This window comes from Erinaceus europaeus, chromosome 1 (assembly GCF_950295315.1).
Source record: "Erinaceus europaeus chromosome 1, mEriEur2.1, whole genome shotgun sequence".
NCBI lineage: Eukaryota > Metazoa > Chordata > Mammalia > Eulipotyphla > Erinaceidae > Erinaceus > Erinaceus europaeus.
In genome coordinates, this window is record NC_080162.1 from 202,542,527 (window position 1) to 202,569,232 (window position 26,706).

Consider the following 26,706-nt stretch of genomic DNA (forward strand, 5'->3'; position numbering starts at 1 on the left):
TGGTTCATAAACCTGACATTTTGCCCTTCTCTGTAACACTGGCCCCCGAGGAGAGCAGGACTCACCACCTTCATCATCCGTGGCAGCAGGAGTAAAAGCATCTCTGGGAACAAATTATCTTACAGGTAATCTAACAAGGGTTGTTCTCAAACAGGGAACTTGAGCTGCTATATCAAAACCCGGGTGGGAGGTTCCCAGAAGATGGAGGACTGAGAAGCTGCTAGTGGCTTGAGCTCTGACCACATCTTCTGGAAACGGTAGGATTTTCTGCCTTTAGTAGGCCACTCAATAAGGGGTCCTAGCGGTGAGACCAAGGAGGTGACTATAACTTAAGTTGGGTTAAGAAATAGAGTAGAAAAAAATGGGGAAAAAATTCTTTTCTTTTAATTATTAAGCACACCCCCTCTCCCTCCCCCCCCCATAACCAGTCCCTGGGGACCAGCTCCTAGCAGGCTCCCCTGCTGAGCTTCTGTCTTTACCAAATTCCTGTCCCACCAGGGAGTATCATTCACTCTAAGTCTATACCCTTCTGAAACCTCTGGCCTTTTTTCTTTCTAAGTAGCCAACCCCCCCCACCTCACCCTGCATAGCTAATTAAATAATTAAAAATAAATAAATAAATAAAAACTCTTTCCTTTCACAGGTCTTTTATGACTGTTCTTTTTCTTATCTTTTTCTTTTTTCTCTCTCTCTTTCTTTTATTTCTTCTTTTTATCATTCTTGTCACCCTTTCTTCCTTAATCCTACAGCTTCCAAAGACACAGGCCCCAGCCCCCACACCACCAAACAGAGTGCATTTTTGAATTCACTGATAGACATTTGGGAATTATTTTGGGGAAGAATTCTGACTCAGTGTGGACTCTCACTGCGAGTGTCTCTGCTCAACTTCCCTTCTTCCTTTAGCCACCCCTAGAATATACAGTGGATAGTAGATTTGCATAACTGCCTATTTCAGCTATCCTTGTCTAGTCCTGAGGTTATTTTTTTTTCCTCATTCTTAACAATCAGCTTCCTCTGATCATGAGCTTTGAGATAATCTGGAACAGTTTTTTTTTTTTTTACCCTGCTCTATTTTATTATTAATATTATATAAAGGCATATGTCTTCCCCCCCTATAGGTTGATCAGAATTAACTCTTAGGGTATCTTTCATTGCTAGGGTAGTGGGCATCTTATCTATTGTGAGAGGAACTTGTCTCCTTACTCCTACATGCTCTACAGACTCTCCCCGCCCTTATCCTCCTAGCTAATTAAAAAAATCAAATTAAATTAAATTAAACATAAAGTAATAAAAAAAACCTTTCCTTTCACTGCTCTTTAATTACAGCTCTTTTTCTTATCTTTTCCCTTTTCTCTCACTTGTCTCTTTTTTCTTTTTTTTCTTTTGCTTTTTTTTTTTATCTTGTCATATACTTCTTCCTTCTTCGCCTTTATGAATTTGTGAATTATTTTGGGGAAGAAATCTGACTCATAGTGGACTCTCTATGTGTGTATCTCTGCTCTAGTTCCCTTTCCCCTCTTGTTACCCCTAGAATATACAGTGGATAGTGCATTTGCATAACTGTCTATTCTTGCTATCCCTTCTTTCTTTTCTCTTTCTTCTTCACTGGGATTTGGTTACTATTCTTTCACGGACTGGAGAAATTGTTTGACCAACTGGTAGTGATTAAACTGCTTCAATACTTGCTTCAGTTGATACTGTAATTCCTGAGGTTGGTGAGTGCAATTGTCATAAAGGTATTTAGTACAGTGTTGCTTGTGCTCAAGACACAACAACTGAGGAACACAGAGCATAAAAAAAGAAACACATAAATCAAAAAAATGGGTAGATCAAAAACAAATAAAACTGCTACTCCAATGAATGAAGACAAGAGCCCAGAAGAAACTACAAATGAGCCAGAAGTAACCATAGATAAGAAAAGTATGCAAGCAATAATAAACTTATTAATCACAGAAATGAAAACAACATTGGAGGAAAGGAATGGCAGTATTAGGGAAACAACAGTGGAGGCCCCCAAGGAAAATACTAATTATCTTGAGGAAATTAGAGAACTGAAAGCTGAAATAGCTGTAATGAAGAAAGAAGCTGAGGCAAGGGAAAGCAGACAAACAGAAGCAGAAAACATAATTAGTCAGACAGAGGATGAGTTAGAGAAAATGAAGAAAGAGGTGAAAGAGCTTAAAAAGAGATTGAGAGACACTGAAAACAACAACAGAGACATATGGGATGATCTCAAAAGAAGTAACATTCGCATAATTGGCCTGCCAGAGGAAGAAAGAGAGGAAGGGGAAGCAAACATTCTAGAGGAAATTATAGAAGAAAACTTCTCAGACCAGAATAACAGAAAGGACATCAAGATTCAAGAGGCCCAGAGAGTACCAAACAGAATCAACCCAGACCTGAAGACACCAAGACACATCATAGTCACAATGAGAAGAAGTAAGGATAAAGAAAGGATCCTAAAGGCTGCAAGAGAGAAACAAAAAGTCACATACAAGGGAAAACCCATAAGATTATCTGCAGACTTCTCCACTCAAACTCTAAAAGCCAGAAGAGAATAGCAAGATATCTATCGAGCCCTGAATGAAAAAGGGTTTCAACCAAGGATAATATATCCTGCTAGACTTTCATTCAAACTAGATGGAGGGATCAAAACCTTCTTAGACAAACAACAGTTAAAGGAGGCAACCATCACCAAACTGGCCCTGAAGGAGGTTCTAATGGACCTCTTATAAACAAGAGCATCACTATAATACTGGCAATATATCAGAGCAAACAAAAAAATTTTTTTTGAACAATGGCACTACAATACATTAAATCCATAATATCAATAAACATCAATGGCTTAAACTCACCCATCAAAAGGCACAGAGTTGGGGGATGAATCAGAAAACATAATCCAACCATATGCTGCTTGCAAGAATCCCATCTGTCACAACAAGATAAACACAGACTTAAAGTGAAAGGATGGAAAACTATCGTACAGGCTAATGGGCCACAAAAAAGGGCAGAAACAGCCATTCTCATCTCAGACACGATAGATTTTAAATTAAATAAAGTAATAAAAGATAGGCAAGGACATTACATAATGATTAGAGGATCAATCAGCCAAGAAGACTTAACAGTCCTTAACATCTATGCACCCAATGAGGTACCATTTAAATAAGTCAAGCACTTACTGAAAGAATTTCAAAAATACATCAATAGTAATACAATAATAGTGGGAGACTTCAATACCCCACTCTCACACTTAGACAGATCAACAAAGCAGAGAACCAACAAAGATACAAGAGAATTGAATGAAGAGATTGACAGACTAGACCTCTTGGACATTTTCAGAGTCCTTCACTGCAAAAAACTGGAATACACCTTCTTTTCAAATCCACATAAGACATACTCAAGGATAGACCACATGTTAGGCCACAAAGACAACATCAATAAATTCAAGAACATTGAAATCATCCCAAGTATCTTCTCAGACCACAGTGGAGTAAAACTAACATTTAACAACAAACAGACAATTATTAAAAGTCACAGAATTAGGAAACTAAATAACATACTCCTTAAGAACCACTGGGTCAGATATTCACTCAAGCAGGAAATTCAAATGTTCCTGGAAACAAATAAAAATGAAGACACAACCTATCAAAATATTTGGGACACAGCTAAAGCAGTACTGAGAGGGAAACTTATAGCCATACATATGAAAAACTTATAGCCAAACATATGAAAAACTGCTCTAGGTCACTGATTGTCAGAGAAATGCAAATTAAGACAACACTAAGATACCACCTCACTCCTGTAAGAATGGCATACATCAAAAAGGACAGCAGCAACAAATGCTGGAGAGGTTGTGGGGACAGAGGAACCCTTTTACATTGCTAGTGGGAATGTAAATTGGTCCAGCCTCTGCGGAGAGCAGTCTGGAAAACTCTCAGAAGGCTAGACATGGACCTTCCATATGATCCAGTAATTCCTCTCCTGGGCTTATACCCCAAGGACTCCATAACACCCAACCAAAAAGAGGTGTGTACTCCTATGTTCATAGCAGCACAATTCATAATAGCTAAAACCTGGAAGCAACCCAGGTGCCCAACAACAGATGAGTGGCTGAGAAAGCTGTGGTATATATACACAATGGAATACTATGCAGCTATTAAGAACAATCAACCCACCTTCTCTGACCCATCTTGGACAGAGCTAGAAGGAATTATGTGAAGTGAGCTAAGTCAGAAAGATAAAGATGAGTATAGGATGATCCCACTCATCAACAGAAGTTGAGTAAGAAGATCTGAAAGGGAAACTAAAAGCAGGAACTGACCAAATTGTAAGTAGGGCACCAAAGTAAAAGCCCTGTGGTGAGGGGTAGACATGCAGCTTCCTGGGCCAGTGGGAGGTGGGAGTGGGTGGGAGGGATGGGTCACAGTCTTTTGGTGGTGGGAATGTTGTTTATGTACACTCCTAGTAAAATGTAGTCATATAAATCACTAGTTAATTAATACGAGAGGGGGAAAATTAATTGTATGTCTCGAAGTTTTTCAAAACACAAACTGAATCTTTTCAATATATAGGCCGTGTATTTGATATGCGGACTCTCTCAAAAGCCTAGACCAAGTAGATCAGAAGCAACCAATAGCACAGCTATATACAAGATACTGGGTACTATACAGCAAACCCTAACAAAAGGACTTTTCAAAGTTAACCCAATTACCAAATAATGTGATGATAACATTAACTATCGATTGTCTTTTTGAATCCTAAGACAGCAGGAACCTCACATCTCCACTATAGAGCCCCTACTTCCCCCAGTCCTGGAACCATTGGATAGGGCCCACTTTCCCATATGCCTCTCCCAATACATATCAAATAATATTGCATCTGCCGATCACAACCTAACCAACACAATGATTGCCACCTCAACATGCTTCACTTCGGACTGTGTCCAGAGAATTCACATGTGGAATGACAACCCTTCAACTTCATTACTCGGATGAGAACTTTCCTTTCATAGGAAACTCTAATTTCATCTCAGGTGGCTCACCTTCTAACAAAGTCCCCAAACCTAGATATACACCAGTTTCTGTGAGAGAGAGCATATGTTCACACATATCCATAAACTACTGCAAAATATATACCTGAAAGCAGAAGTACACTAGAGTTTGCAGTGAGTACCCCCCTAACACTTCCTCTCCACTATTCCAAGCTTTGGGTCCATGATTGTTCAACAATTTGTTTGGCTTCGTATGTTAACTCTCTTTTCAGTCACCAGATGTCATCAGGATGCCAGCCAGGCTTCCCTAGACTGAAGACCCCACCAATGTGTCCTGGAGCTCCGCTTGCCCAGAGACCCACCCTACTAGGGAAAGAGAGAGGCAGACTGGGAGTATGGACCGACCAGTCAACGCCCATGTTCAGCGGGGAAGCAATTACAGAAGCCAGACCTTCTACCTTCTGCAACCCTCAATGACCCTGGGTCCATGCTCCCAGAGGGATAGAGAATGGGAAAGCTATCAGGGGAGGGGGTGGGTTATGGAGATTGGGTGGTGGGAATTGTGTGGAGTTGTACCCCTCCTATCCTATGGTTTTGTTAATTAATCCTTTCTTAAATAAAAAATAAAAAACCCTGGTGGGGGTGTAAGATGACTATGTTCCTGGCAGAGAGCACACTTCACCAGGCTCGAGGACCCAGGTTCAAACCCCTGGTCTTAAATCTGCAGGAAGGAATATTCATGATTAGTGAAGTGGCACTGCAGGTGTCTCGCCTCTCTGTCTCTATTTCTCCCTCTATCTCTGTCTCTCACCCTCAATCAAAGAAAAGGAAACAAAATAAATGACTGCTGTGAGCAGTGGAGTTGTTGTTGTGTGGGTACCGAGCCTCAGAGAGAAACTTGCTGCTAAATAAATAAATGAAGGATAAAAAATAAGGATGTGCATGGTGGGGAAGTGGCTCAGTGGATAAGGCAGTGGACTCTCAAGCATAAGGTCCTGAGTTCTATCCCCAGTAGCACATGTACCAGAGTGATGTGTGGTTCATTTTCTCTCTTGAATAAACTGAATAAATAAACAGACTAAACAGACTCATATATATATATATATATACACACACACACACACACATATATATATATATGAATGAGCCTCAGGGAGTAGGCTGGCAAGATAGCTAGCTGGAGGAGTTTCCTGATGTATCATGCACACAGGCTCAAGTCTTACACACACACACACACACACACACACCTGCAGGGAGGGAACATTCATTGTCAGCCTGTTACTCCCCTCATGTACACAGGCTCAAGTCTTACACACACACACACACACACACACACACACACACACACCTGCAGGGAGGGAACATTCATTGTCAGCCTGTTACTCCCCTCCACCTCTCGGTCTTCACCTACAGAAAGGAACAAAGTTAAAAAAAAAAAAAAAAAACAACAACTTCAACCTAGGGCCGGGCTGTGGTGCACCTAGTGAAGTGCACATTGAATATGAACAAGGGCCCGCTCAGAACCCCGCTCCCCACCTGCAGCAGGAAGCTTCACATGTCCTGAAGCAGGTCTGCAGGCATCTCTCTCTCTCTGTCTCTCTGCCTTTTCCAATAAAATCAAGGGGAAAATGGCCACCAGGAATGATGCCAGCACTGAGCCCAAGTGATAACTTTGGAGGCAAAAACAAACCAAAATGGAGACCCCGGATCTCACCTGCTATTCTCTTACCATAAGGAGATTTCTGAAGGCACTAACCAGACAGCTGCCGCTTAGGTAGGTCGTTGGGGAAGTGGGGAGTTGGTACTCGGGAATCAGTGTTTGGAGATGGCCCCACTGATGATTTTTAGTGCCGACTAGATTCTAACACCCCTGACTAATTAAACTACTTAACCTCACAACCGCAGAAACTGAAAAACCAAAGGGGGAGAAGGGCTTCAGGTGCTGAGATTAATGAAGTGGCCAAAAGGCTCTGCCCTGGCTCAGACTGGGGCACAGGGTTCAGGCTGGCGGAAGGACAGTCAGCATCTGTGAGGGTTCAGAGGACACTCAAGCCACTCATTTCCCTCTTGCAGGCCTCCAACCAGAATTCAGTGGAAAAGTGTGAAAGAGAACACTCCACAGGCTGGAGAGATGGCATGACAGTCAGGCAAAAGAGTCCACTATGTGATGGAGAGAGAGGCAGCTGGCCAGAGGAGATTACAAGTCTCTTGCTGTTCACACATTGCCAGTTCTGGCCACATGCCAATGAAACTTGGTAGATGCAAGTCCCTCTGAACCCTGCCACCGAGCAGCCTCAACTGAACTGTAGCTACAGAAACCCTTACTATTGGTGGGAACAAAGCCACTCGGTGCTTCAAAGTTGGAGGACTTCAGAGTATTATTATTATTATTATTATTATTATTATTATTATTATTGGCAGAGAGGTAAGAAGAGGACAAAAGGGAGAACTGACCAGAAATAGAAACACCTTTCCAGACTGCAGAGAGGGCATGCAGCAGGAAACTGTTCCTCGTCACTGTCAATCCCAGCCAAAAACTTTATATACATTAAAACTCCCAGTGGGCTCAGCAGACAAGACTGAGAAAAGCATCTGTCTGATTTCATGCATGTCTCAAAGAAAAAAAAAAAGAGCTTAACTAGCAGCTCCTTGAGATGACTGTTCGACTCGATCGAATTCACAGATCCCAGTCTTGACTTGGAAGGAAAGCGAGCCAGATGTTAGCCAGAAGTGTCAGCTGAAAGGAAGGGAGTTGTGGGCTCACTGCTCTTGAAACAAAACAACTCTTCCTTACATGATCCTAAGGACAATGAAGTCAACATTTCCAGTTAAAAGGCAGGGGTGGGGTAGAGATCAGATGTCTGGTGAGTAAGCAGCTGGGGGCAATTTTTGACTCTTGGAAAAGGCATTTAACTCAAAGAAGGCATCCTGGACTTGAATTTCAATGTTTCCAAATGTAGAACCGCATAAAGATGTGTTTATATACACGTGTCCATGACATGTGTGTGTGCGTGTATGTGTAGATGTAGTTATAGCTACGCTTATCTAAATATTAACATGCCTGTGCATCCTATAATCAACTATAGAGATTAAACCTGAGAGGGTGGGGGTAGATAGCACAACGGTTATGCAAAGAGACTCTCTTGCCTGAGGTTTCAAAGTCCCAGGTTCAAGTTGGCCAACACCCTAAGCCAGAGCTGAGCAGTGCTCTGGTAAAAAAGCAAAAAAAAAGAGGGGAGAGATCAAACCTAAAAGGAATTTTACATTCTGGCTTATTACAATCCAGGTTCCAGTCTTACCATTCCAACAAAACCTTTTCATTTTAGCCACACTCTATGCTGTGAAATGGACCCTGGATTTTTCTAGTAATTCCCTTGTCTGAATCCTCTGTAGCATTTGAAGTGCAGGAGTTGGCAAACTCCCTTCATTGTCCAGCCCACTTCACCTGGATTTTCAGCCAGTGTTAGCTCTGCTGGGTCTGCCCCCCCACACACACACACACACACACACACTTCCTCTCTGGCTGTCTGCTGGCTACGGTCTCTACAGCCTCTACCTGTACTGTAGGTGTGAATTAGAGAAGGGCCCTGTCCACATCCACCTTCTCACGCTGTGTGTCTGGTTTTTTTGGGAGGCCCCCATGCTTCCAGTCCTTCCACAGCAGAAACTCTGGCATGTATACATCCCGCCCTCAGATCTCTAGCCTCGTCTTCTGAACTCTAGACCCTGTAGTCACTATTTTTTCTTTGTTTTTCCTTCTATTTTTTATTATCTTTATTGATTTGATAGACAGATATTGAGAGGAAAGGTGGAGATAGGGAGAGAGACAGAGAGACACCTGCAGCCTTGTTTCACCACTCTGGAAGCTTTCCAAGTGGGGACTGGGAGTTTGAGCCCTGGCCCTTGTATGTTATAACATGTGCAATCAACCAGGTGCGTCACCACCACCCCCCCCCTTTTCTTTCTATTTTATTTGCTAATACAGAGAAACACTAAGAGGGGAGAGGAGGCTAAGAAGAGAGAATGAGAGACACCTGCAGACTCGCTTCACCTGGGCTTGGTGACTCCGTGATGACTACACCCTGCTCTGTTCCCCCTGGTCTTTTTTTTTTTTTCTTTCAGATAGAGCAAGACAGAAACAAAGAGAGGCATCAGGTGAAAGAGAGATAAAGGTAGAGAGGAGAGACATCTACAACATTGCTCCATCACTTATGAAGGCCCTTTCCTGCAGGTGGGAACAAGGGACCTGAGCCTGGGTTCTCGTGCCTGGTGAAGGATCTATAAACAGGCATCAATCATTAGTATTTAAAGACAGTTGAGGGGGCTGGGCAGGGGGTTGCTTCACAAGCAGCAAAGCAGGTCTGCAGGTGTCTGTCTTTCTCTCTCCCTCTCCTCTCTCAGTTTCTCATTTTCCTATCCAATAAAATGGATAAAATGGCCACCAGGAGCATTGAATTCACAGAGCTGGCACTGAGCCCCAGATGAAGATAATTGAAAATGAGGCCCCTATTGACCACAGAGCCTGGCATATGGTAGGCACTCAGCAGATCAACACTGAATGACAAGTCACCGCCTACACTTATTGAACTACTACTGTGTGACTGTGTGCACCCAGCCCAAGCCGCAGACCCGCGTGGTCTCAAATCTCAGGCCTATGGTCCAAGCTGCTGTCACACAAGTGACCATGAGCAAATGAGCTCTGGGCTTCTCTCAGTTTGTAAAGTGAGAACTAACAGCCTTCCATGAACACGTCCTGACTTTGTACCTGACTAACGCCTTCCAGTTCGCGCCTGCCGCATCCCAGGACAGGCTCCACATAACTCATCCGGAATTCTGTGACCCTACCCACTCCCCCATTCTGTGACAGGCGCGTGGTTCTTGCTGTCACATTACCTCCTCGTATCTGTGCCAGGAGGAAGCCATCGCAGCAGGAGTCGCGGTCACATGTCAGGAGACAGAAGAGATGGGCCTCCGTCAGTCTGGCTCCAGAAGCTGAGAACACCACAGGGTTGTACATTCCCGACTGCGTGTTTTGGAACCCGGTTTGCTCAAAGCCCTTCTGGCCTGCTGTGGTGAATTCTTGACCTGGGGATGGGGTGGAGGTGGAGGGTGGAATAAGAAAACAAATATTCTTTTTTTTTAAGATTTTTTTTCAATATTTATCTATTTATTCCCTTTTGTTGCCCTTGTTTTATTGTTGTAGTTATTATTGTTGTTGGATAGGACAGAGAGAAATGGAGAGAGGAGGGGAAGACAGAGAGGGGGCGAGAAAGGTAGACACCTGCAGACCTGCTTCACTACCTGTGAAGCGACCCACCCCCCTGCAGGTGGGGACCCGGGGGCTCAAACCAGAATCCTTCTGCCAGTCCTTGCACTTTGTGCCACCTGCGCTTAACCAGCTGTGCTACCACCTAACTCTCAAAAACAAATATTCTTAATGATCTCTGGACAAAGCAGAGTTGACCAAAGTGATTGGCGGCATGACACAAATTATGTTGTCACAGCTGAACTGCTTTCCAGACCAGACCGTGAGCCCTCTGGTCCTGTCTATGTGAAAACCATAAAGACCATATGGGGGCCCTGGCCTTAAACCAGCAGGCAGATCTAGACAAATGGCCCTCACGCTTCTGAGGAGCTGCAGTGTGCATAGAGAACTAGCATTTCTTACGATTTCTCTTACTTCTAGCAGATACTATTGAGATAATGCAATAATGCAATATCCATCAATAATGCAATATCCAGCAATAATGCAGCGATAATGCAGCAATAATGCCATATCCGGCAATAATGCGGCAATAGTGCAGTGTCTGGAAATAATGCAGCAATAATGCAATGTCGCACAATAATGCAGCAATAATGCAATATCCAGCAACAATGCAGCAATAATGCAACATCCAGCAATAATGCAGCAATAATGTGAAGTTGTACAGTAAGCACAGAAGCTTCCCCCATGACCTTACTGCCTAAGCCATCAAAAGAAAGCACCCACACAGAGTGCAATGCCACTGGGCACAACTATCTTCAGAAGTTCGGGGACATACACCATGTTCATCAGTGTGTCTTCCTCCTCTTGACTCAGGCTGACCACTAGCTCCATCTTCCAAGTGATGAAGCTGACTTTTCTTTTTTTTTTAAATTTTATTTATTGATTCATGAGAAATTATAGGAGAGACAGAAAGAACCAGACATCACTCTGGTATATGTGCTGCCGGGGACTGAACTCAGGACCTCATGCTTGAGAGTCCAATGCCTTATCCACTGCGCCACCTCCCAGACTCGAAGCTGACTTTCCTTGTGTACCATTGGACTTTGTCTTTGTGATTCAAAACAATCCTTCCTGAGCCCCCCCACCTTTCTCATTTGCTATAACATTCTTTCTTTCTTTCTTTCTTTCTTTCTTTCTTTCTTTTTTTCTTTCTTTCTTTCTTTCTTTCTTTTTCTCCCAGAGCACTGCTCAGCTCTGGCTTATGGTGGTGCAAGGGAGTGAACCTGGTACTTTGGAGGTTCAAGCATAAGAGTCTGTTTGCACAACCATTATGCTATCTATCCTCCATCCAGCATTGCTTTAGAACGGATTTATTTTTTTTTCCCTTCAGGGTTATTGCTGGGACTCAGTGCCTACATTATGAATCCACAGCTCCCAGTGGCTATTTTTTTTTCCTTTTTCTTTTTGTTTCTGTTTTATTTTTTTTTCATGGAAATGAATAGCTTTGTTGAAACATTTAGCCAAAAAATAAATTTGAAGGATAAAATATCTCAGAGAATTTATAAGCAAGAAAGAGGTATGTAGATTCACTGAAAGGTGACAAAAATGTTCCATCGTGACTATTTTCCACACTTGCTGGTGTAGTAAGGCAATATTTCCATCTCTTTGTAGTCTACATTCATTTGAGTCTGCTGTCTACTTTACTCACTAGAACCCCTGTCATATTCATCACAGTTATAAGTTCCTAGTATGATAATTCCAACATCCTTATCATATTTGGTTCTGATATGTGCTTCAGTTCTTTACTTTCTATACATTTTTTTCTTTTTTATTTAAATCTTTGATGTGCCTTGAAATTTTTTTCAGGCAACTCTGGCAAATAGTGAGACAATTAAATGCAGAGAACTGCATTATTTCTATATGGATATTATAAAGAATGTTCACTGTTTCTGTTTTATTTTATACAACAGAGAGAAATTGAGAGGAGAGAGAGAGACACACACAGAGAGAAAAAGAGAGAGAGAAATATAGACATCTGCAGACCTGCTTCACCCTGCTGCAGGTGGAGAGCAGGTTCTCAAACCCAGGTACTTTTGCATGGTACTATGAGCAAACTGGGTGTTTGCGCCAATTCATTTTAAAGTAGCAATTGTACTAGCGTTTTAAATAATATTGGCCTAGTTTTAATCAGCACGTCTACTAATAGCTGTCATCCTTCACCCTGTATTCAAACTGCTTTAAAGAGCGCCTGCTTCTGCATCCTGCCATTCCCTGGAGCCACTCTCTGTAACCTCTGCCAAGGTGTGAATATTTAGCTGTCAGTCTGAGTTCACCAGTGTGAAGATTTAGCTGTCAGTCTGAGTTCATCAGTGTGAAGATTTGGCTGTCAGTCTGAGTTCACCAGTGTGAAGATTTAGTTGTCAGTCTGAGTTCACCAGTATGAATATTTAGCTGTCAGTCTGAGTTCACCAGTGTGAAGATTTAGCTGTCAGTCTGAGTTCACCAGTGTGAGTATTTAGCTGTCAGTCTGAGTTCACCCGTGTGAAGATTTAGCTGTCAGTCTGAGTTCACCAGTGCGAGTATTTAGCTGTCAGTCTGAGTTCACCAGTGTATTTAGCTGTCAGTCTGAGTTCACCAGTGTGAGTATTTAGCTGTCAGTCTGAGTTCACCAGTGTGAATATTTAGCTGTCAATCTGAGTTCACCAGTGTGAAGATTTGGCTGTCAGTCTGAGTTCACCAGTGTGAAGATTTAGCTGTCAGTCTGAGTTCACCAAAGTTCATGTCACACCTGAACTGCTCATGGACCACAGGTGGCTGCTGGCAGTCATTTTGCAAGCACCAGTGCAGAGGTCTACAGAAAATGTCCAGGGAGTCGGGCAGTAGTACAGCCGGTTAAGCGCATGTGGCACAAAGCACAAGGACCTGTATAAGATTCCCAGTTTGAGCCCCAGCTCCCCACCTGCAAGGGAGTCGCTTCACAGGTGATGAAGCAGGTCTGCAGGTGTCTATCTTTCTCTCCCTGTCTCTGATTCCCCTCATTTCTCCATTTCTCTCTGTCCTGTCCAACAACAATGACAGCAACAACAATGACATCAATAACAAAAACAATGATAACTACAACCAGGGCAACAAAAGGGGATAAATAAATAAATATTTTAAATTCTTTAAAAAAAAAAAAAAAGAAAGAAAATGTCCAGGTTATGGGGGGTGGGCAGTGGCACACCCAGTTAAGTGCACATAGTACTAAGTGCAAGGACTCATGCAAGGATTCAGGTTTGAGACGCCCAGCTCCCCACCTGTGGGGGGGGGGGGCTCTTCATAAGCTGTGAAGCATGTCAGCAGCTGACTATGTTTCTCTCTCCCTCTACTCCCCCCCATTTTTCTCTGTTGTATCCAGTAAAAAAAAAAAAAAAAAAGGAGTCGGGCTGTAGCGCAGCGGGTTAAGCGCAGGTGGCGCAAAGCACAAGGACCGGCATAAGGATCCCGGTTCGAACCCCGGCTCCCCACTTGCAGTGGAGTCGCTTCACAGGCGGTGAAGCAGGTCTGCAGGTGTCTATCTTTCTCTCCTCCTCTCTGTCTTCCCCTCCTCTCTCCATTTCTCTCTGTCCTATCCAACAACGACGACTACAACAATAAAAAAAAAAAAAAAAAGGAAAATAATGGCCACCGGGAATAGTGGATTCTTAGTGCTGACACCGAGCCTTAACAATAACCCTGAGGGAAGAAGGAAGGAAGAAAGGAAGGAAGGAAGGAAGGAAGGAAGGAAGGAAGGAAGGAAGGAAGGAAGGGAGGGAGGGAGGGAGGGAGGGAGGGAAGGAGGGAAAAGGAAATGTTCAGTTTGTCAAAACAGCTCCTCCAAAGTATGTTGTTCTTCTCACGTGCGTGAGCCGGGTTTAGCCAGACGCCCACCATGCGGAATGAAGCTTTGCCGCTTTCATTGTCTTTCTCTCTGCCTCTCTGTCTCTATCTCAAAAAGAAAGAAAGAAATACCCATCTCTGCCGAAGGTTCACTGGACAGAGCTGTGTGTCAGCTACCCCCACACGCTCACGCTCCACACACACACCTGCACAGGTGCCTACCTGCCCTGAGGTCTTCTCGGGGCAGCTTTGCCCTCACCCTCCAAGCCTCAGGCCCAAGGTCCTCTCTTTGCAAGTTGCTTCTCTGACCGCCCCTAGGCAGCTCCTATCCATTTGCCATCCTACCTCTGAACTGTGATAAAGTTAACTTTAGTGTGGCTGACCATTTCAGCCATGTGCGCTCCGAAGCCATTCAGTCATGACATCCTCCCCACCACACACCTCTAGCAAAGTGTCCACGTCCTTTGCATGAGTCTTTGGCCCCATCAAACACTAACCCCACACACCTCTCCTTTCAGCCCCACTCAGCCCCAGGGAACACTTCTGTGAACGTCACCATTTAGGTAATGCCTGTCTATGCTCCTAACATTATCCTAGTTCACTTCATCACAGGGTTTTATTACCTCTGCTACAACCTTACTACTGGATAAGTCTTATTATTGTTGCTGTTGTTGTTGTTATTACTATTATTATCATCACCTCCAGAGTTATCGCTAGGGCTCAGTGCCTGCACTATGAATCCACTGCTCCTGGTGGCCACTTTTTCCATCTTGATGGACAGGACAGAGAATTGAGAGGGGAGGAGAATTAGAGAGGGAGAGAGAAAGAGACAACTACAGACCTGCTTGACGGCTTGTGAAGCCATCACCCTGCAGATGGGGAGGCAGGGGTTCGGAACCTAGATCCTTGGGCTAGTCCCTGTGCTTAGTACTATGTGCTTAACCAGGTGTGCCACGACCCGGCCCCAATCAGTCCTTTTTTCATCAGCATTTTTTCTTTTTCTGTTTGGTTCATAGCTCCATCCAGGTTGTACCTAAGTGCAGAGCTCACCACTCATGCTACAAAAATGCTCAGCTGATGCTGAGCTGAGCCACATGGCAGTGAAGCCTCACGTGACGGGGCAGGCCCGAGAGATCTTTCAGTCAGAGGCAGCCAGGCCCTGAAGCGCCAGCTCTGTGTGGATGCAGTGGACAGCAAGATCCTTCCTCTTAACAGAACTCAGCTGTGAAATGCAGGACTGAGGACTGTCTTCCTTTGATCCTGAATGATCAGACAGCTCCTTCTGTTCAAGGCAACAAACACGAAGTGAGTGCAGACACAACTGGGAAGAATGAACAGAGGAGGCCAGGCAGTGGTGCACTGGGTTAAGTGCACATAGTACAAAGCACAAGGACCCACACACAGATCCAGGTTCAAGGTCCCCCAGCTCCTCACCTGCAGGAGGGTTGTTTCATAAGCGGTGAAGCAGGTCTGCAGGTGTCTGTCTTTCTCTCTCCCTCTCTGTCTCCCCCTCCTCTTTCAATTTCTCTCTGTCCTGTCCAATTAAATGGGGGGGGGGGGATGGCCACTAGGAGCCGTGGATTTGGCACCAGTAGATGCCAAGGATGTTCAGAAGTCAACTAGGCTTTCACTCCACTGGTACAATTTACAGTTAATTTACAGCAAGTAAAATAAAATAATTCTTCTTGATAGGAGCACTAACACATGAGAAGGTAAAGTCAGAAGCCAGACTCAGCTTAGACCAGCCTTTTCTCCTTCTACCACACCAGGAACCTGGTTCTCCTAAAAAAGAAATAAACAAAAAGCTAAAAATAAAAAATAAAATAAAGCAAAACAAACCAAAAAAAGCAAACCCCACTTCTACTCTTAACTTACTTTGGCAGCAAGGAACAAGTCTCCTTTGAAATCTTTCCCCAAAGTATAAATTTTCAAGAGGTTAAGAGGAAAAAACACACACACAAAAAAAATAGTATCACTTTTTTTTTTTAAATATGACCAAGGCCAACAGAGGGTTTAAAAAACACTTAGGGGAGGGACTGCTTGCTTTATTTTTGCTTTCTTTCATATAAAATAATTTCTATGTCATGTTATGATTTTTAAAAAAATGAATATGAGAAATAATTAAAACAAACACAGGGGGACAGAAATTTTAGTAACCTAGATCAGAGATACCCAAACTCTGCTGGATTTCTCTCTCCCATGAGGACTCTCCTTTGAAACAGGAGGACACGTTAGGTAACAGAAGAATCAGAGACCAAAAATCACAAACACGAGTCCTGGCTTGGGGTTGCTGCTGAGGTCAGATGAGGCCCCGGGGCCTCAGGGGCTTGGACCTCACTGGCCGCAGCTGCTGGCTGTGCGAGTCTGAAGGTGCTGGGACCCAGCCGCCCCTCCTGCCTGTCAGAGAATGCCAGGCCTCCACACCTCCATCCAGCTCTAGACCCTCCGCAGTCTCTCCAGTCCAGTGTCTTCACTTTAGATTTTCAGGAGCATTTTATATACTCCACTGTTATTTTTCTTTTCTTTCTTCTTTTTTTTGGGGGGGCTGGGGGGGCTTAAGATGAGCAACCTTATTTCCTTATTATTATTATTATTATTATCATGATTATCTTTATTAGTTAGATAGAAACAGCCAGAAATTGGGAGAAAGGAAGAGAGAGGGAGTGCCAGGATAGCTTGAAGGGTACATTTCCACACATCACCCACGCCCAGAGCTCCACATCCAATCCCCTCCCTCGACATCTTTATATATTTATTGGATAGAGACAGTCAGAAATCAAGAGGGAAGGGGGAAATAGAGAGGCACCAGCAGCACTGCCTCACTACTTGCAAAGCTTCCCCACTGCAGGTGGGGACCAGGGGCTCAAACCTGAGTGCTTGCTCACTGTAACACTGTAACTCAACCAGGTGCGCCGCCACCTGCCCTGAGGTAAGGGATTCTAAGCCGGAACAGAAACACTCTTACTGGAGAATTCATCTGTGTGAGCTGTGACTACTGCTGACGCTAATTGCAGAGACTTTCTGCTCATTTTACTGAGTTTTACTCATTGTGAGGTACCTGAGCTCTGCTGTATTTTTTGTTACACTATTTTTGTTTTTTCTCCTGGCCTGCTTACAACTCAATGTCCAAAACATTATTGAAAAAAGGATGTGAAGGCTCAATCAAACAGCTCACTTGGATAGTGCCCTGCTTGGCCACATCCGGGGTCTAGGATCAAGCCTGGCTCGACCACATTAAATAAAACTTGGGTGCTGTGGTTGTCTTCTCTCTCCTCTCCTCACTGCCATCTGTATCTAGCTATATAAACACCCCCAAAAGCCAGCAGAAGGGTATCATACAACTGCCACTTTCTGTGTCTGACCTAAGAACGTTGTCATTTGCTTCTTTTTTTCTTACCTCCCCAAAATATGTACCAGAACACTCAACCCACCATCAAAGTGCCATCTCCCTCCACCACAGGGTGGAACGCCCAAACCCTGTCCTTAGCTCCACCTGCATCAGTGCCCTCACTGATGCATTGGATCGACCTTCCCGTGGTGCATCCCGTGAGTCCCCATTCATTGGGGAAACTGAACGATCCTTCCTAGCCAACTGAATCCACATGGATCCCAGTCACTTTCAAAGCCAGCAACAAGCAGCTCCTGACAGCTTTCAACCTGATGCTGTTGACTGGCTATGGAAGAAGGGCAAACGCTGGAAGAAGAAAGTGCCCTCAGGTAGGGTGGTATGAACTGGGCATTTATAAATGCTGCTTAAGACTTTTAAAAAATTTACTTACTTGATAAGACAGAGATAAAATGAAAGGGAAAGAGGAGATAAAGAAGGATTAAGAGGGGCCAGCTGGTGGTGCACCTGGTTGAGCGCACATGTTATTACAGTGAGCAAGGACCTGGGTTTGAGCCCCCCGGTTCCCACCTGCAGGGGGAAAGCTTCTCAAGTGGTGAAGCAGGGCTGCAGGCATCTCTCTGTTTCTCTCCCTCTCTATCTCCCCCTTGCTCTCAATGTCTGGCTGTCTCCATCCAATAAATAAAGATAAGAAAAGAAGGAGAGGGCCAGGTGGCAGTGCACCCAGGTAAGTGCACATAGTACTAAACACAAGGACTACACAAGGATCCGGATTTGAGCCACAGGCTTCCCACCTTCAGGGGCAATGTTTCACAAGCGAAGAAGTAGGTCTGCAGATGTCTATCTTTCTCTCCTTCTCTATCTCCCTTTCCCCTCTCAGTATCTCTCTGTCCTATCGAATAAAATGGGGAAAAAATGGCCGTCACTAGACCTCCTCCGACAGATCCCTCTCTCCACCGTCACTGGTCATCTCCATCAGAAACATCATCATAAATCCCCTTCTGGGCCTCTCCAGGACCTCACCCTCAATGTGGAACAACAGTGGTAAGGACGGCCCCACTCTGAAGGGAGGCTAGGTCAGCCTACTCTGCCACTCCAGGAAGACGGGTCCTGAAATGAGTGCAGCCAGGAGTCAGGCGGTAGCACAGCTGATTAAGCACATGGGGCACAAAGCACAGGGACTGGTGTAAGGATCCTGGTTCGAGCCGTGGCTCCCCACCTGCAGGGGAGTTGCTTCACAGGCGGTGAAGCAGGTCTGTAGGTGTCTATCTTTCTCTCCTCCTCTCTGTCTTCTCCTCCTCTCTCCATTTCTCTCTGTCCTATCCAACAATGACGACATCAATAACAACAACAATAATAACTACAACAACTATAAAAAAACAAGGGCAACAAAAGGGAAAATAAATAAATAATTTTTTTAATTTTTTTAAAAAATGAGTGCAGCCTAGAATGTTCCTAGTTGTAATCATCGACTGTGAGCTCAAACTGACAGGGATGCAGAGGTTACACAGCTTCCTGTGCTAAACAGAAATAGACATTTACTTTTCCCATATTTGGGAGCTCTCTCTGCCCTGATCCAGCTTTCTAGTCCTATCCTCAACTCTGACACCATCTTCCCAGACAGTACTCCTAGCCCACCTGCAACTAGAGCTGTTGAGCTCAGTGAAATGTCTCAAACTTTTTAAAGCACAGACTGAGTCTTTTTAATACATAGGCTGAGTCTTTGATATGTTGACACTCTTAAAAGCTTAGTCCAGGGAGAACAGAATCAACTGGTGGCACAGCTATATACAAACAATGTCAAAGGACATAAAATATGGTATGGTATATATGTATGATACAGCAAACCCTAAAACGGGATTTTTCAAAGTTAATTGAAATTGCCAAACAAAGTGATTATAGTTAGTTCAATTGCCAAATAATGTGATTATAGTAGTAACTATCTATTGTCTTCTTAAACCCTAAGACAGCAGGAACCTCCCGCTTCCTCTATAGAGCCTATATTTCCCCCAGTCCTGGAGCCTTAGGGTGGGGCTCACTTCCCTGCATGCTTCTCTCAAGTCATACCAAATGATATTGCATCCGCCAATCCCAACCTAATCAACGCAACGAGTGCCACTTCAGCAGGCTTCACTTCAGACTGTGTCCAGAGACGTCAGGCATGGAATATCAACCCTTCACCCTCATTACTCAGGTGAGACCTTTCCTTTCATGGTATTCTGTAATTCCATTCCAGGAGGTTCACTTCCAAACAAAGTCCCAAAACCTAGATCTAGACCAGGTCCCATAAGATAGAGCATATGTTCACATGTATCCATAAACTAGGGCAAAATATATACCTGAAAGCAAAAATACACAATAGTCTGCAGTGAGTCGGTATCAAGTTCATCATGAAATAGTGTCTACTTAGACTTAGATACCCTCCTCACCTACTTCCTATTACAGTTCTCTCACTCACTCCAAAGCTAACCTTAGCAAAGCAAGGACTGCAAAAGCTGGATAAGGGCCAGCGAGATAGAGACCAAGAGAGATTTCAGCACTGTGAAGCTTCCCTCCCTCAATAGAGGCTGGAGGCTTGAACCCAGGTCCTTGTACAATATAATATGTGCACTCAACTAGGTGCACAACCACCCAGTCCTTGTCATTTTCATTGGAAATATTTTAACAAGAATTTAAAAAATCAGAAGGATGTGCTTGCTGTTTACTACAGGCTATGCTGTGCACTGTTATGAAAATCCCCACCCCAGTGTGCACCCAAGTACCGCCAGCTGAGGCCCAGGAGGAGGGTGGGCTGCAGCTCAGCTTGACAAGCTCTTTTTTTGTTTCTGTCTTCACGAGAGCTTACGAGATTATCACGTAGGAAAAACAAACAAAAAAAAAAAAAAAAGAAGAAGAAGAAGAAGAAAGTATACTTTCCTCATGTTTGGGAGCTACTCTCTGCCTAGTCCAGCTTTCTAGCCCTACTCTCAACTCTGACACCACCTTCCCAGACAATACTTTCAGTCTACCTGCATGTTAGCTGTCAGGCTCTGGCAATAATTACTAAAGTCATGGGCCACATGCAACATACCTACAAAATGGACTTCCTAATTTCTTCCCACATGAAGATACCTAGTTTCATTTCCTCTAGTCCTAATTTTGGGTTCCTGTTTATTGAACAATTTGCTCTATATCTTACCACCTTCAGCCATCAAGTCGCAGATACTGCCATGATTCCACCCTGACTTCTCTGGGCAGATGACCTCACCAATTTGCCCCTGAACCCCGCCTCTCCAGCCCCACTAGGGAAAGATAGAAACCAGCTGGGGGTGCGGATCCACCTGCCAACGCCCACATCCAACAAAGAAGCAATTCCAGAAGCCAGACCTTTCACCTTCTGCTCCCCATAAAGAATTGTGGCCCATACTCCCTGAGGGATAAAGAATATGGAAGCTTCCAATGGAGGGGTTGGGACACAGATCTCTGGTGGTGATAACTGTGGAGTTAAACCATTTCTTACAATCTTGTTAATCATTATTAAACACCAATGAAAAGTTTAAAAAAGAAAAAAAGAAAGAGGCAGGGAGAGAGGGAGTGAGGGAGAGAGGGAGAGAGAGAGAGAGAGAGGGCACCAGAGTGCCCTCCAGTGCAGTGGGAGGCAGGTTCAATCCTGGGTAAGTGTATGGCAAAGCTATCTCGTTAGTCCTGAAGCTCTTGGCCCTGCACTGCTGTTACCTCTTCACCCTGATGGAGAGAAGGCTGCTCCACCAGACAGTGAAGACACTGGGATTCTCCAGAGACAAGCTGCTTCTCCCACATGAGCCACAAGTAGGCACTCTCCCCTGCCCATGTCAGGGAGGCTGTGAAGGGCGGGTCACAGCAGCATAGGTTCAGCCACTGACAGTCTGACCTGAGCGGCCATCTCACTCTGCTGCCTTTCCATTTCCTTCCCTGCACAACAGGTGACCAGATCCTGCTGTTTATCTCCCACCAAGAAGTTTTTTTAATTATCTTTATTTATTGGATAGAGACAGCCAGAAAATGAGAGGGTATGGAGAGACAGAGAGGGAGAGAGAACCTGTAGCACTGCTTCACCACTTGTGAAGTTTTCCCCCCTGCAGGAAAGGGACTGGAGGCTTGAACTTGGGTCCTTGCTCATTGTAACATGTGCTCTCAACCAGTGAGCCAGCACTCATCCCCTCACCAAGAATTTCTATGAGGGTGGCATGTGGGGTTGTGAGCTGTTATTTTTTTTATAATATTTTTAACTTTTATTTATTCCTTTTTGTTGCCCTTTTTTATTGTTATAGTTATTACTGATGTCATCGTGGTTGGGTAGGACAGAGAGAAATGGAGAGAGGAGGGGAAGACAGAGAGGGGGAGAGAAAGAGAGATACCTGCAGACCTGCTTCACCACTTGTGAAACGACTCCCCTGCAGGTGAGGAGCCAGGGGCTTGAACCGGGATCCTTATGCCGGTCCTTGCGCTTTGCGCCACGTACGCTTAACCCGCTGCACTACCACCCGACTCCCGTGAGCTGTTATTTTTAACAGATAGAAGCCAGGCGATAGCACACCTGGTGACGCACCCACATTACAGTGCACAAGGATGCAGGTTCAAGCCCCTGGTCCCCACCTGCAGGGGGAATCATCATGAGTGGTGAAACAGGGCTACAGGTGTCTGTCTGCCTCTTTTCCCTTCTACTGCCTCCTCCCTCTCAGTTTCTCTCTGTCTCTATCCAGTAATAAAGAAATAAAATAATAAGTAAAGCATTTTTTAAATTGTAACAGACAAGAAATATGTGTGGCTCAGACAACAGCCGTTTAGGCCTTCCTTGAGAGGTTATTGGAAATTATAGCAAGGAACAGAATTTTGGTAACTAACAAGGGGTAGGGGGCCGGAGAGGGGGTGGTGGCACACCTGGTTGAGGGCCCATGTTACAGTGCACAGGGACCCCTGGTTCTAGCCCCCCACCTGCAGGGGAAAAGCTTTTTGAGTAGTGAAGCAGGGCTGCAGGTGTCTCTCTGTGCCTCTTCCTCTCTATCTCCCCCTACCTTCTTGATTCCTGGCCATTTATATCCAATACCTAGTAATAAAATAGAATAATTACAGGTGGTAGATTGTTAGCCTTTGCACGCCATTATGATCTCAGAATCTGCCTTTTTACCAGCCCCTGTGATGTGTCGAGCAGGCATGCAGGAGAACAAGGTCTCAGGCTCAGGGAGATGAGAAAGGACATGTCTGGAGACTTGGATGGTTGTGAAGAGAAGGTGTGAAAACTGCAGGTGAGGACGTGTGAGTGGGGGCAAACGAAAGAGGAGGTGAGGCTCCCAGGGAAGGCTCAGAGAGGTGGATTCAGAGAAGCCGGAGCCCGTCTATGTTGGAGTTTCTCCCCCATCACAGGCAGCTTCTTGAGGCTTCGTGGGGTATGAAGTACCTCACCTCTTTTTGCATCGATTCTGCAACTAATTCCTTTTAAAATATCTATTTTTATGTATTTGCCATTCTTTTAGGCATAGAGGAATTGAGAGGGGAGAGGGAGGTAGACAGGGAAGGGGACAGGTATCTGCAGCTTTGCTACACCACTCCTGAAGCTTCCCCCTGCAGGTGGGGACCAGGGGCTTGAACCCAGGTCTTTGCGCACTGTAATGTGTGCGTTTAACTAGGTGTGCCACTGCTTGGTCCCACTAATTCCTAACCTGCATAAATATCTCCCTAAGTCTTCAGACAAGAAACACTCCCCCCTGAACGGGCCCTTTTCGAAAACAGTTCTAAGTTAACCCACTGGAGTCTCAAGCCAGCCAGTCCCGCCAACCCACCCTTTTTCAAATACACAGCCAGGGAGTCCTGATTCCCTCTTCTGACTTGCACCCGGCACTGAAGACTTCCAAAGCTGGTGGTCTCTGAGTTCCCCAGTGCATTTTGGTCCTAGAGAAGGAAAGAGGTTGCATTAGCTTCTGGAGACAGTTCAGCAATTCAGCTCTGCAAGTATGTATCGGACTCTGGCCATGGAGAGCCCCTGGGCTGCAAAGATAAGTTAAGAGAAGCTTCCCATGTGTTTGCCTTCCCCAGATGTGTACACAGCAAATCGAAGCCCAGAAGGTGGGTTGCAAAGACACATGTAAATAAAGGGGAATTTATTACGGGAGGGAGAATGATTCATTCTATAGAAAAAGGACAAGTAGAAATCCCCCAAAGAAAGTACATTTTGCTTTCAGGTATATATTTTACCCTAGTTTATGGATACGTGTGAACATATGCTCTATTACAATAGTCTGCAGTGAGGACTCCCCCAACTCTTCATCTGCACTATTCCAGCCTTTAGGTCCATGACTGGTCAACAATTTGTTTGCCTTTGCATGTTAACTCTCTTTTCAACCACCAGGTTCCAGATGCTAGCAGGATGCAACCAGACTTCCCTGGACAGACAACCCCACCAATGTGCCTTGGAGCTCCGCTTCCCCAGAGCCCTTCTCCACTAGGGAAAGAGAGAGACAGACTGGGAGTATGGATCGACCTGTCAACACCCATGTTCAGCAGGGAAGCAATTACAGAAGCCAGACCTTCCACCTTCTGCATCCCACAATGACCCTGGGTCCATGCTCCCAGAGCGATAAAGAATAGGGAAGCTATCAGGGGAGGGCATGGGATACAGAGTTCTGGTGGTGGGAATTGTGTGGAGTTGTATCCCTCTTATCCTGCGGTTTTTTTAATATCTCCTTTTTTAAATAAATTTTAAAAAGAACATTTTATGAGGTACTGATGTGTAAGAGTTCACCATGTAGAAACAGAATACAGGCCAAAACAGAGACCTGTAATTCTCTGTGTGTTGTGAGAACTAAGATGCACCGATCCATAGAAACATTCAGTTATGAGAATGAGGATGGCAGGAGGGGAGGGCGTGAGGAAAAGTCAGCTCACGATGAACCTATGGGCACAAAGCTGGCATCCTATGAGGACCAAGGAAGTTATTAAGCTTGGCGTGTCTGGCAGGAAATAGACAGAACCAGGTAGCGGGCAAGACTCACCGGACTGGAAGTCACACAGGCAATGTTGTCACTCGCCCAGGTGTAGAAATCGCATGAGACTTCTGACCCCGCCATGGACACCGTGAAGAAGCTGCAGGTCTCATCCAATGCGCAGTCTGTAAGCACCAAGGGAGTCGCCTGTGTTTTTCTCTCGGATAATGCTGAGGACAAGTGGATGCATACTCTGGCCACAACACACCCAAATCCACATGGGAAACCAACAAGAGGGGTGGGGGTAGATAGCATAATGGTTCTGCAAAAAAGACCCCGATGCCTGAGACTCTGAAGTCCTAGGTTCAATCCTCCACACCATCATAAACCATTATGAGAGCTGAGTAGTTCTCTGGTAAAGGTAAATAAATAAATAAATAAATCCCACAAGAAATGCAAATTCAAATACATGAGTATATATCCACATAAACGCATGGGGAAATGCACGTGTTACATAACGGAGATACGTACTGAGCAAATGCTACAGGGACTTGCTGACCCTCCTCTGATGGATGAGGGGATTGAAATACAGCTCGGTAGAGTGACTTGCTCCAAGGGACAAAGCTACTAAACAAATGAGGGAAGACTTCGACCTGTATCTGCCTCTGGGAAGCCTTCCTGACACTCTGGCTTCTATTCTGTGAAGGTCCGATACAGGGACCTGTTGAAATCACAACAGGTTACAGCTCGGTGGCAATGGCGTGCAAATCTAGGATGTCACTCATGGAAGAAATGCACTTTACCAAGTGAGGTCCCCCTAGCCTCAAACAAAAGAACTCTTTCTTTAAGCATTTTTGTATTAATTTATTTCCTTTTTGTTGCCCTTATTGTTTTTATTGTTGTTGTAGTTGTTATTGTTGATGATGTCATCAATGTTGGATAGGACAGAGAGAAATGGAGAAAGGGGGGAAGACAGAGAGGGGGAGAGAAAGACAGACACCTGCAGACCTGCTTCACCGCCTGTGAAGCGACTCCCCTGCAGATGGGGAGCTGGGGGCTCGAACCGGGACCCTTACATCGGTCCTTGAGCTTTGCGCCAAGTGAGCTTAACCCGCTGCACTACCGCCGACTCCCAAAAGAACTCTTACTGACAGATGTGGCTTTCCACTCTAGAGGCCTTTTCTTGCCTACACTGAGCAAGTCTGATCTTCACTGAAGGCCTAACCCTGCTCCAGGTTCTCAGGTAAACAGTGAAGGCAACAGAACAAGTCTAGCTCAATATTAAAATAATCAGCACCCTTGGCACTGCATGTTCACGGGCCGACCTAGAACCTGAGTTCCTATCAGGCTGATATCAGATTCCCTCCATTCTCCATGTCTCTCCTAGTCCTCAGCCGTATTGATTTACCTTCTTTTTTATTAGCTTTATTATAGACAGCCAGAAATCAAGAGAGAACGGGGAGATAAAGAGGGAGAGAGACAGAGAGACATCTGCAGCCCTGCTTCACAAAGCTTTCCCCCTGCAGGTGGGGACCTGGGGCTCAAACCCAGGTCCCTGCATTGAACCAGGTCTACCACCACTCAGCCCCACTGTCTGATTTCCTAGATGACTTGCTTGTCTACTAGTATGCCCTTTCCCTCACCAGAAACAGTATTTACCCCATCCAGTGGACAGCAGCTCTCTTTTCCAAACTCTTAAATGACTGTTTGAAATACTATAAATCTCTCTCTCTCTCTCTTCCTCTCTCTCTCATTTTAGATTAATTAATTTCTGTCTTTTAAGCCACTTTGCTATAGGAGACCTAGAAAATCAATACAGTAATAATACACTTGCTTTCCTATTGGCTCCACAGGCCCCCGTCCTAGACTGTCCCACTCTCTCTTATCTGACTGTCCTGCTCTCTCGTGTCTGACTGTCCTGCTCTCTCTCATGTCTGACTGTCCCGCTCTCTCTCGTGTCTGACCATCCCTCTCTCTCTTGTCTGACTGTCCCGCTCTCTCTTGTCTGACTGTCCCGCTCTCTCTCGTGTCTGACCATCCCTTTCTCTCGTGTCTGACTGTCCCGCTCTCTCTTGTCTGACTGTCCCGCTCTCTCTTGTCTGACTGTCCCGCTCTCTCTCGTGTCTGACCATCCCTCTCTCTCGTGTCTGACTGTCCCGCTCTCTCTTGTCTGACTGTCCCGCTCTCTCTCGTGTCTGACTGGACAGCAAGTCTTCCTATCTGTGATCTTAATCAAGCTCTTGCTCATTTCCTCTCAACTATTTTTAAAAAATATTTGTTTATTTATTGGATAGAGACAGAAATTGAGAAGGAAGGGGGAGAAAGAGAGAGCAAGAGACAGAGACCAAAAGACACTGCAGCACTATTT

General features: G+C 44.9%; 1 protein-coding gene across 1 annotated transcript in view; it reads right to left on the reverse strand.

The window, feature by feature from the left end:
• TG (thyroglobulin) overlaps positions 1–26,706 on the reverse strand; it is a 302,611-nt gene that overhangs the window by 204,158 nt on the left and 71,747 nt on the right. Inside the window, exons 24-26 of the mRNA XM_060202376.1 lie at positions 24,408–24,523; positions 23,199–23,307; positions 9,884–10,075 (exon numbers count right to left, since the gene is read on the reverse strand). Of these exons, the coding sequence (XP_060058359.1) occupies positions 9,884–10,075; positions 23,199–23,307; positions 24,408–24,523 (417 nt within the window). The remainder of the gene's footprint in view (positions 1–9,883; positions 10,076–23,198; positions 23,308–24,407; positions 24,524–26,706) is intronic.